The sequence below is a fragment of the Canis lupus genome, chromosome 1, assembly GCF_048164855.1.
Source record: "Canis lupus baileyi chromosome 1, mCanLup2.hap1, whole genome shotgun sequence".
NCBI classification, from domain to species: domain Eukaryota; kingdom Metazoa; phylum Chordata; class Mammalia; order Carnivora; family Canidae; genus Canis; species Canis lupus.
The window spans coordinates 70,335,155-70,347,658 of record NC_132838.1 but is presented as its reverse complement, the minus strand read 5'-3'; the positions used below and the strand labels follow the sequence as shown (position 1 = coordinate 70,347,658).

General features: G+C 41.0%; 1 protein-coding gene across 11 annotated transcripts in view; it reads right to left on the bottom strand.

Moving 5' to 3' along the window:
* AKAP7 (A-kinase anchoring protein 7) overlaps positions 1-12,504 on the bottom strand; it is a 127,359-nt gene that overhangs the window by 55,107 nt on the left and 59,748 nt on the right. For 10 of the 11 annotated variants that reach the window (XR_012034763.1, XR_012034769.1, XM_072834000.1 and 7 more), the window contains exon 7: positions 2,218-2,365. Coding sequence is in view for 9 of the 11 variants with exons in the window: in XM_072834000.1 (XP_072690101.1) it covers positions 2,218-2,365 (148 nt within the window). In the remaining 2 variants the exon portion in view is untranslated. Of the gene's footprint in view, positions 1-1,447; positions 1,931-2,217; positions 2,366-12,504 lie in introns of those variants that run through there. The other variant, XM_072834004.1, reaches the window with a different exon arrangement.

Genomic DNA, 12,504 nt, shown 5'->3' with positions numbered 1-12,504 from the left:
AATAATAATAAGATGTCCTAAATGGCATAATTGAGACAGCTGAAAAGAAAATCCATGATTTGTAATCTAGTTCTCTACAAGAATGCACTATTAACAAATTAAGACATAGGAAATGATGCAAATCTAATGAATTCTCTCCCCAGAAAAATCCACTTATGTACCTACATAGAAAGTTTTATAAACAAAGTTTTATAGACAATTCTTAGAGTCTTTGAACCCAATTTCTACCCTAGAATTCTGAATGCAAAATATCTTAAAAATGGAAATCTGCCCCACTCTATTAATATAATACAATATTAATACAAGGAAATACTGGTTCAAGGTATAGAAAACAGATTTAAATTTAAGTTAGGATCAAATTAAAAAAACAAACAATTAAATCTGATCAAGAAATGAAACTCACAAAGAAAGTGTCCTGAATCTTCCTAAATATTGTTACAAAACTCAGGTAAGATTAAGATAGAGAAAATCAATAACTATCCCCAGCAAATAAAGGACTTCTAGTGTGTATTAAAGTTGGTTAATTATAACATAATAATTATCATTTCAGATGCAAATATGATTTTAAAGTTCATTTTGGCATCACAAAATGCGACTGAAAAAGTAGAGCATTTGTAATGGGCAAAAACCATTTTTTCAAATAATATTAAATGATCAGTATGGGGATACAAGATTGGTGGTGGAGTTTAAAAGAAGCTAAATTGCTCTGCATTAGAAAACATGAGAGATAAAGGAGCCTGAGGGGAAAATCTGGAGATATTGCCTAGAATAAGGGGAATTTTTAAGAGTAGGCTGAAAAGAGCAATAAAATAAAAAATCACTGTTTGATACATTGTGATTCAGGATGAGCTGAACAGAGCTGTCCTAAGGCAATGTAGGGGATACATGCTATGATACCAATCCCAGGATACCTTCAGGAAAATATACATACTGCTTGGGGGTTTTTTGTTTGTTCTTTATCCAAGAGTAGAAGAGTCAAGGAAGAACATTGAGTTCTCCTTCAACATTGGCCTAACCTATGTACACATGGACAGCTACCCAACATCTGTGTTACACAAGAAAGTCTTAAATTTGCCCTTTGCAATGAACCTAAACAGAAATGTCTGGTCCTCAACAAAACTTCGATGGAAGACAGCTCTCCAACCAAGATTCTGAAAACACAAAAATCTTCCTTAAAAGAGATGTGAAATGTTTCAGAATATAAACTCAAATGACATACTGAATATCTTCCGTTTAAGACAGCTAAGATCTTTGGAAGGTAAAGTGATGACTTCTCTGAAGAGAGCTCTACTGAGAATTTATATTAAAATTCAGGATGTGTATTTCCACAGGTTTTCTTGAAGCTGATGTGGAGAGACATTATCTTGATGAAGACCATGAAATGTTTAGATACAGGTATTTGTCTTCTTTGAGTATTGTCAAGTTACTTCAAAACCATACAATCAGATTGTCTTGATGTTCACAATTTTATTTTATTTTATTTTTTTACTTTTTTTTTTTGAAGTTCACCATCTTAGAAGAATGCTGCCTGGGTTTGAAATCGCACATTTGCATCACAACAGATCAGGTTCCTTTGAATACATTCAACACTGCACAATAGCCCTGTTCTGGTTAAAAAAAATCTCCGTTTGATGTAAACTTTCCACTCGGAAACATGATTGTGTATGACTCTGTCTCGGTCACAAGCCAACTCCCTGATAAGATGATAGAAGCATTCACGTATGAATCTTTGTTTCCCCACAAAATATGTTTCCTTTGGGGAGGAAATTGAAGGACAAGTTTTCAACCTTTGCAGGCCACCTAGACTTTATCTTCTCACAGTGAAACTTCTTGGCCTGGAATATTCTATTCCTAATTAAAAGCAGCAAACATGAAAATGCCTGGTGTGGGATGGGGTGTTCACATAGGCCTTCACTGAAGACAATGTTTTCTTCATATTCATGAAATAAAATTAAACTGGAATGAATTTTGAATCAACATTTCAAGACTTCATTATATATAAAACACAAAAACATAAAAACCATAGGTACTAAAATCTTGACCACAGTGAATAATAAATGTGTTCTATAAAATTTCAAATGTACTAATGCCAAAATATAATATTTCCAAAAATATGTCAGAGAAAAATACATACAACTAGCCCTAAATATCTGCCAAAAGAAATGATGCTAAAGAAATCAAAACTAAGATAATAAGTAATTTTTAAATGGCACTCACCAATCACAATTGAAGACTCACAGTGATAATAACCATTACTTTGTTTTTTCTTTAGCATGGAGCAAAGATCTATGCGATGTACCATTTCTTCTCCAAATGTATGACTGATAAATTTTTCATAGAATTTGGGGTCGATTTTTTTCACTCCCTTGAAATGATAAAACAAAATCACATCACTCAATCATTCCACCGAGGCAGCTAGTTCATATTTATATCACTGTCTTAGAATGTGACATACTTTGGTATCTAGTTCTGCCTAGAGGCATTTGAAAACGGATACCCCAAAATGGTTGAATCTGTTTTTAAAGTCTCCCTCTCTAGGATGAGTTGTATTATTAAAAAAAAAAAAATCATCAAAGAGTATTGGGTTTAAATTTGGTGGCATTCAGAACCTTATATGCTTTAAGCTTCTGAAATAATGAGGTATATCAAGTTGAAATTTGAGGTATCAAAAAAAAAGAGTAATCATCAACAATGGAGAAATGGATGAATTTTTAAAAAGTGATATAGATCTTAATATTTTATAATGTATAAAATGTTTTAATAAGATGTATGCAATTTTGAAACTCCTGACATAAGAGTCATTTGAAGACGGTTAATGATTATTTGAATTGGAGGAGGGGCAGTGCATCTCCCAAGTCCTTCTCTATCTGCCCCTCCTTATTCTCAGTACCTTCCATAGCAGGAAGGGGGTGATTGGTGAAAACTGACAGTGGGAAACCTTGCTGTCTCTGTGGTTTCCCAAAACGTGGGAATGAACGTCTCCCCCGCCCCTGCCTATGTAATGGTCCCTCTCCAGCCTCACAGACCCAAACACAGTCCATAACGTGAAGGTACAGTACTTTACAAGGCAAGTTACTGACTGACCATGTGTGCGCTTTTCCGTTCAATTTATAATTGGTAAAAATTTTACCCTAGCAATACCTGCTGTTTGTTAAAAATCAGAAAATATAAGGAATCTAGGGGCAGCTGGCTGGCTCAGTCAGTGAGGTATGCAACTCTTGGTCTAGGGGTTGTGAGTTCAAACTCCACACTGGGTGTAGAGATTAGTTAAAATATAAAATCTATTAAAAGGAAAGAAAAAGAAAATATGAAGAATCTAAAGAAAAAGAAAAATCATTCATGTCCCTGCCATTTACAGAAAATATATGAACACTATGGGTACATCTTTCCACCACTCAGGTCTTTTTCTATGCATACATATATTGTATTTAGATCATACTTAAATAAATAATATTATAATGTAGTTAGAATACATATTTTCCCTTTTTATTCACAAAAAACTTTGACAAAAGTTTTAAAAAGATGTAAAAACAAAAAAATTAAAATAAAATCACCCCACACTGCAACTACTAAAATTTTATTATGTATTTTATTTTTCCTATGTGAAACAAAGTATGTTTTTTCTTTTTTATAGAAATATGGTTGAGCCATGATTTAGCAATCAGCTATTTTTGCAGTTAATACGTCAATAAATAATATACAGATGTGCACCCTATTTTTAATATTTTAATTTCCATAGTACTTCACTGTATAGGGGTATCATTGATCTATTCATTCAAATTATTTATTGTTAGAGGGCATTTAGGTTGCCCTTAATTTTTAACACCGTAATCAACATGTTTTTGTGGATGTATGTTCTTGTTCTGTATCCAAGCTGAGCTGCTGACCTTTCCTACCGGCTCCACTCACAGACCCCACAGGTCACTCAACAGCAACTCTAGTCCAGCTGATCAGGCGAAAAGCCCTGCGGTGTCCCCGAGTCCCCTCTTTCTCTCGCTGTCCCCTCCGATCCAACGGCGTTGGCTCTCCCCACGACCTGTGACTCATGGCCACCACTCCCTTGCTACCCTTGTCTGAGCTTCCCTGATCTTTCACGTATATCGTCCTAACAGCCTCTGTTTTCCTGCCCTCGTCTCCTCTACAGGCAGAATTATCCTATAAAAGCATGCATCACATCAGGTCACTCTTCTGCTCAAAATTCCTCAAACGGTTCTACTACCCTCAAAGGAAGAGTGAACTGCCCCAGGAGAGCCCACCAGGTCCTGCCCTGCCCACTCAGTGCTCCCTGGGCCTCGGCTCCTGCTCCTTCCTTAGCCTCCCCTCAGCCTGACCTCCTCCCTGGCCTTCTCCCCGGCCTCCACCTCAGCCTCCTCGGCCTCCTCCCCAGCCTCCTTGGTCACACCAGTGCCATCCCCTGGGACCTGTGTACTGGAAGTGGTCTCCCCAGACCCCCTCGTGGCCCGTCTCCTGCCTCCCCGCAGCCCTTGCTCCAACCTCACTCTGAGGAGAACTTCGCCTGGCCACTCCCTTGAAGGCGCACCTCCAGGTCCTTCCCTCCTTTCCCTCCTTCTAAACACTACGTACAGTTTTCCACAGCACGAACCACCCCCTGCCATCCTGGAACATCTACCGTGCCCGCCTCTTGGGGGTGTCATTATCTGTCCCTCCCCATTCGACTGTATGCTCCGCACAGAAAAAGATTTTGGTCTGATGTGTATTTACTGAAACCCCCCCAGTGCTTAGCCCGCTGCTGGACACGAACAGTGCTTATGAAATAATCGTCACAAATGCAGATCAAGTTCCAAAGGCAACATCAGACGCTGCTCACTCGCCAGCTCGAGTGGGGCCGGGGGCGCTCGGGGCTTGGGGAGGCGGGCAGCAGGGCCTCAGAGCACCTGCTGGGGGCAGTGGAAATGTGTGAGCCCAACGAGCTCTGCTGCTTCTCAGGACGTGGTTTTGCTTCAGTTTCCTCGTCTGCAAAATGAGGTTAACAGTGGAACCTACTTCAAGTGGTAGATGGACTAAATAAGTGAACTTATAAAAGCGTTCAAAGCAGTGAAACAGAGTAAAGGCTACATATTTATGTGATATGATAAATATGATAATACATATATATTGTTAGTGAATTTTAAGGAACTGCAGGAGAGATACGGTTTCAGAAACTTTATAAAGGTTCTGAGTAAACAGAAACTGGCCATTCTGATGGGTATGAAACGTCAGCGTGTGCTGGCCGCTGGCTGGGGAGGCAGCGGGCCGGTGTCACCCCGGGGCCAGCAGCGGGAGACCCGTCATGACCCTGCAGGGAAAAGAGGAACTTCAGTTTTCAAGATACCAGCGCTGGCCAGCTGCCGGCACCTCTGGTGTGGCTTTGTAAGACGTCATGATTTCTTTAAAGTAAGAAATAAGGGAAACGTGAACAGTGACCATTTGAGAGGCTTAATTTTGGCAAAAAAAGTAAGGGCCAACTATTTTTGCAAGAGTTCTTCACAGATGACTTCCAACATGAGTCTTTAAGGAGCAAATTTTTATTAGAGGGTGGAATGTAATTCATTCTTTAAGTCATAATTTATAGAGAGAACTGTGGTTCAAAAGGCCTGGCTTAGGAGGCACTGAAATTATACGCCGTGAACAGAAAACACCTTCAGTGATAAAGAGCCTAGAAATAGATAAAAATCTGCTTGGTCTGATATATAATATTAACATGATCTTTGTGTTCTAGGGAATTTTCTGTTCAGCAATATATTTCTTCTTCTTTTTTTTCCCCCAGGCTCTTTTTCCCATAGCAATAGGCATCGTTTCTAATAAAATGTATCTGAATCGGTGTCGCCACCCAGCTGCAGCAGGTCGTGTTCTTCTTTCATAAGAAGAGAAAGAACTATCGTTCTGAGAAAATAGATGAGCATATCAAAATTGGATATCATTCAGGGTAAGGCTAAGAAGGCTCCTATTTTCTTTTTTTTAAAAAAATATTTATTTATTTGAGAAAGAGCCCAAGCAGGAGGGGCAGAAGGAGAGAGACTCTCTAGCAGACTTTGTGCTGGGCATGGAGCTGACGCAGGGCTCGATCTCACAGCCCTGAGATCATGGCCTGAGCCACGCAGGCACTCCAAGGCTCCTATTTTCTGAATGCATCCACTGAGCCTCCAAAACAGTCCCAGAGACAGTACCCTCCAGTTTAAAGCTAAAAAGACTGGGTTAGCACGATTTTCATGTTTTAGGACCCCCAAATTATTCTCTGCTTCCCTCCTTCATAGGTCAGGCCCTTTCCAAGGTACTTTGTATTTAAGGATCAATGAAAGTATAACACATTAGAAGAGCTCAAAAAAATTACCAAAAAAATAAAATAGTTAAAGCCAGAAAAATTGACCTGTAAAGGCTAAAAGAGTTGGGACTATTTCAAGTGCAGAGAAACAATGTATAGGGGGACTTCACCTAAACCAGGTGAAGGGTGCTGCAACCCTGAAATTGTGGACACGCTTGGTGGCTGCCTAGGACTAAACTTGAATGTTATTTTTGCCTTAAACCTAGCCGAGACAGGGCATATTTTCAAGGGCTTTGCATTTATAATTTTACCCAATATAACTGACTTATCAATTAGGCAGCATAACGCTGAAAGATAAAATAGGAAGTTAAATATAAGATATCTGACTTTGAAACAATAAATTAGTAGCAAGAAACATCAAACAGAAAAACTTTTCAAGACTGTCTTAATTAGTCATTAGAAATGACTAAAGTTTTACTTTCCTTTCAGCCTAGTTTCAGGCATGGTTTAGGAAGAATTATCAACGATGTTCAAAGCCACTTGATAATCTTTGATAAAATGTACTATTAAACCCTGAGAACTTCATTCTTGATTGTAACTTGGCACCCAAACAGCCAATCCAGGAAAAATGCCATTGAGACCATGATGAGTATTTTTAGAATCATCTGAGGCTGCATCTGCTAAATAATGGAACCTATTTACTCAGAAAGCATCCACCGTATCATTTACGTTTAGCTAAATGATGTGTATAGTTTAATATGTACCAAAGAGGACTCAGGCTTATGTTACTATGCACCAAATTCTATTTTCAATATAAATGATGTAAAGAAAGCTATGAAATATGAAAATTCACTTTAGTTCACAATCTGTATATGAAAGTCATCCTAGGTTCTGAAAGATAAAATTTAATTATTTCTATGACAAAGTTATTGTGATTAGAGGAACAAAGAAATGCCAGTTTCATTAAAAAAAAAAGTTAAGACTTTTATACAGTAGCAGATAATTTCTTATTGTGACTTGTTATCTTATAATAATCACAACTTGCATGATGAAAACATAAATAGGCTGCATATCAGACAAAGAAATTATGTGTCCTACTGATGGTAAAGCCTGACACTCCTGGAGCTCGGCTGTGTTTCCTGATAGTTTATTCCTGTTCTGCAGTGGCTACACAGAGATGCATGTCTCCTGTGATAATGACTTGAAACCAAAATTCATAAATAAATTAAGAGCCATACCAAAGTGGTTCATCATTTTGAGGATCAGCTGATCAAAGAAGATTGGTAGTCTTTTGTTAAAAAAGATTTTATTGGGATCCCTGGGTGGCTCAGGAGTTAAGTGCCTGCCTTCGGCTCAGGGTGTGAACCCCAGGTCCCGGGATCGAGTCCCACGTCGGGCTCCCTGCAGGTGCCTGCTTCTCCCTCTGCCTGTGTCTCTGCCTCTCTCTCTGTGTCTCTCATGAGTAAATAAATAAAATTAAAAAAAATTTTTTTTTAAAATAAAAAAGATTTTATTTATCTATCTATTTGAGAGCGAGCGTGCGTGTGCACACATGCATGAGCAGGGGGAGGCGCTGACGGAGGAGAAGAGAGACAATCTCCAGCAGACTCCCCACCGAGGGTGGAGCCTGACTCAGAACTCGATCCCAGGACCCCGAGATCTTGCCCTGAGCTGAAGTCAGGCCGGATGCTTAACCCACTGAGCTACCCAGGCGCCCCAAGAGTTTATGCATCAGCAGTGGGATAGCATCAGTCAAAAAACGAACATCATTTTGAAGGGTCCCTGCCCCTAATGAAAGGTCAATCCTGGCCATTCCAAGTGACTAAGGAACGTACAGGCTGACCTGGGACCTCCTGGAGGCAAACCCTCCTCTGCAGTTCTCAGCGCTCCCTCCCTCACCCCTTGGCCTCACTGCACTCTGCTCCGCTCTGTCCCTCCCCGCTGGCACAGAGCCGCCCATTGCCTTCCTGTCAGTCCCAGCCCTCCTCAGCCCCTCTCAGGGGGGTAACGGAGCCCCCTACCCTGGGCTCAGTCCCCCCAGCCTGTTCCCACAGGACAGAGGAGCCCCAGCACACGCGCTGCTGGTGGTTTCAGGCCCAGGGTCCAGCACCCCTGGGTGGGAGCTGCCTGGCAGCTTCCCGTGCCCTCTCCCCGCCCCCGGGTCATCCCTGGCTCCTGGGCTCTGCTCTGATCCCTGGCCAGCACCTGCTTCCTGCGTGAGGCCCTGACACCCTGCCTCACGTCTGTCACTAACTTCAGAAGTGATGAAGCAGGAGCACGGAAAATAGAAAAGACAATGTGGTCTCTTGCGTGTTGTTTTGAGCCAATCTGAAAAAAACTGATGCTCTGTGGCCTGTATGACCACAGTAATAGAAAACACTCACACAGTACTATGGGCAGGCACTGTTCTAAACACTTTTATTAACTCCTTTAATAATCACAATAGCTCCATGAGATTGACGCTGTTATTATCCCCAGAGGGAAAACTAAATCACAGAGAAATTAGGTCACTTACCAAAGGACCCATAGCTAGTGAGAGGTGGTGTGGATCCACATTCAAGATAAGAGGAGAATGCAGACACATTGAAAAGAACAGAATGATAATATTCAAGCTCATCACTATTTCCTTTAAAATATTAAAATTCTAAGACTGTTAATCATCCATAACATATAATGATATATACTATGATATTTCTAAAATCAATATGAGAATTACTTTGGGAATCTCTAGCATTCTAAAAATACCTGCCTTTAACATGCTGCATTAATATTAATAAATCAAGTGATAATTATATGTCCATAATAAATGAAGTCCACAGAGGGAAACGAGAAAGAATTCATAAATGTTACTTACAATATGGAAAAAATTACCTGCTCCTCCCATGCAAAGAACTCTTCTTATCCTGCCAATACCCAAATAATTGAGTAAAACATTGGCAGAGATTGCATTTTCTAAACCAGCTATTTGAGTATACAGTATTTCTCAAATCTTCATTTTACTTTTGATGGAGCGTCACCATGGGGTTTTTAGATACGCCATCTCCTCAATCCCTCTATTTATAAATTTGCTTTTAGCATGACTGCCTTGTCTAATCCTGAGGCTTTAGAGAAAGAAACAGCAGAAACTCTTTAGCCTACCATTACGTCTAATATTTATAATATTACATCTTTCAGCAAGTAATAAGTAGACATAGAGCTGCCGGAGTTCTATGTTCTTTTTCTACTGTTGACACTTCCTTCTACCTATCTTAACACTTTGAGAGGAGCCGAATGCTCCTCAAGGGGCAAAGAAAGACATCACGGAGTGAAGATGACGTAGAACTCCAAACAGCACAAGAAATCACCAAGAGAGTACGCGGTTTTGCCGCCTGGAGTTTCTTTCCATGAGGTGCTGGCATCAGAAAGCACAGAAGAATCCACATTAAGTTCATTTACACTGAGGACCTATTAAACAAGTTTGATGGTATCCAGGCCGTCCTCCAGGTCACCAGCTCCCTGGGAAAGTACACCTTTATTTACAACATAGTCCATTGCTCCATAAGCTCATTCTCCGACCACTTGGGAAACCTCAGTTTTCGGAGTTCCTCCTCAAGCCGCATGAGAGAGCCTACGCTGTCGGCCATGCACGTCCTGTGGCTTTTCTCATAACGTTGAAACAAAGAAGGACTCCTGCAAGTGAGGCACCCGAGACGGCTCCCTGTACAGCTCAGTCTCGGTTGGACTCTCCCTTCCCCGTGATCCGGCCCAGCTGTGTGCTTGGCTCACCACCGTCCTGTGGTCCCTCGGATGTCAACCAGCTGCAGCCTTCCTCCCTATCACATCTGTTTTCCTAATAGTTTGCTGTTTGGAACAAATAACAACATGTTCTCCTGAATTCACCAGCTTAGCCATTTATTTCTATAAACTAAAGATAACACATAAAACATCCTCCAACTCAAAATTTATCACCATATGTGGTCTATGCACTCACAACCTCAAATGTTCTCCTCCTTCAATCAATAGCTTTCCCTTCTAATCAATACTTCCCAACGTGAAGTAATGCCAGCAAGTCAATGGTGTGAAAAAGTCTCAGGGTCTCAACAAACACAGGAGTAAAAATAAATCATTCAGAAAAATCCTGACAATTTTAATTCGTCCTATAACACTGCAACAAACATATATTGTGGTTGAATGTATTCTGATTTTATAGCCCAGAGGTCAAAACCATTCACCTAAATTGGTCAGACTGTCTATATAGACAGAACTTCAGAAGTAATTATAAGGTTAAAATATGGTCCAAATAAGAGTTAAACACTTAGATAGCATACAAGGGGCTGTATATCTGACAAAATATTTTAATGCATCTACAGGCATCACTAACTGTAGCCTTATAACGTTAAGAAAGACCTAGAAGGTTTCTGTAGCTCATCATACTCCTATGCATCTAGTACTCACTTCGTTTTCCACTATCTTATGAATTAATCAATTTCCTTGGTTTTCTTCCCATCAACATTCTTCCTTCTTCCTGCCGCCCCCATCATCCCCAACAGAGCGCTCTACCTCACTTGCCCAGGCCTATTCTGTACACACGACTTAGGACAGAGGAAGGTGTCCCAACGAGGGGATGTTACAAGAAGGGAGTGAAAGAGCAAGAAAGAAATAACCATGCTAAGACGTACACCGAGTGTGCTGTAGGTTAGGAGATGGCACAAGGTAGAAAGGTGCCGGATGATGCACGCCTTTTCACTCAACTTGGTTGGAAACATTCCCTGGATATCCTATTAGCTAAAAGAGAGTTCGGTAGGGGAAAAAAAAAAAAATTTACATATGAAACAGTCTTTAAAGATACAACCTGGGAATCCCGTGTACTTTATAAACTAATTTCAAAATCAGTACTTCTCTTCAGGTAGAGCAAGAAATGGATCAAATGGTTTCCTTTTTTAATATGATACGCATTGCTATGCAAAATAATTTTGTATATAATATACAACTGGAAACTTTTGTCCTCATTTCAGACTTAATCACATTTGATGTTTCAAAAAAAAGAAAAATCACATTTGATGTGAAATCTCCCTGAAATCTCTACTCTTGAAATACAGAATTACAGGGATTATGAATATGATATTATATATATTCTTCAAGAAAAGGTACAGAGAGAAAGATACCAGACTCATCAGGAATTTTCACACAACTTTCTCTTTTAGAAAATTTTTAAGTACCTTTTCAAAAATTTGGGAAGCACTTCTAGGCTAGCAAAATAAGCAGTGCGTTTGGTAGAAAAATAAATTTTTAATGGAAAAGTTAAGAAGCAAGGGGATTCGCATATGAGGATAAAAGTATGCAAAAAAAATCACATGCACTGGCATATTCCTTTGGCTCAGCTGGTCTGGGCCATCGTGGTGGGCAAGCTAGCCCGGCCAAACCTGACCCCACCCCCTCCATATCCACTGAGCCTATCACACATCTTCCTTTCCACCCCACCCGTCCCTACCGACAGGGATTACCATTTTGGCGCCTGCGGTAGGGAGGCAGGGATACAGAGGACAGACAGTTACCACCTGCTCCGCTGTATTTCCACACCCATTCAGCTTCTTCCCAGGTGACCCCTCCCCGCACACACACACAACTCCACTGAATGAAGTTCGAGAGATGTTTATGTTGCAAGTCCAAGGGTACAGGGTACCCTGTCTTCCATCCTTTGATCATCAGGGTAGGTCAGGGAGGGCGGGAAGTAGGAACCCAAGAGGACTAAACCATGGCAAGGAGACACGTAGGAAAGGGGGGACGTGGCTAATGGTGCTTTACAATAGGGGCAGTCCCACAGAACACCGTCCCGGGGACTGCTCAGTAAGATCTCGCAGGAGTGCTGGAGACCAAACCTGAAATTACTGTAAAAGAAATATTCTGGCCCAAAGTTATGTAACAAATTACTATAATCACATTCGGCTGTGGGGAAGGCAGTGGCCAAGGAGGGGCGAGGAGTGCTCTCATAGTCGGGTCATCGGCTTCAGGGCGGCCACCGCTGCGTTTCCAAGGCCTCAAGGACAGGTCTCCAGGGGTATCATATATTTTGGCAACAATTACAAGTGTAGCCAGCAGGGAGGCTTCGGGGAAAGAACCTCAAGGCCGGAGCGAAGCTGGAGCTCCCGTGGTCACCAGTGGCTCGGCCCATAGGTGACAGGAGCAAGTTTCGTTAGGTCTTCACACACAAGGTGAGGTTTGGCCGTGGCCTAAGAGCCCAATAACACTTTTTCCTTTAACTT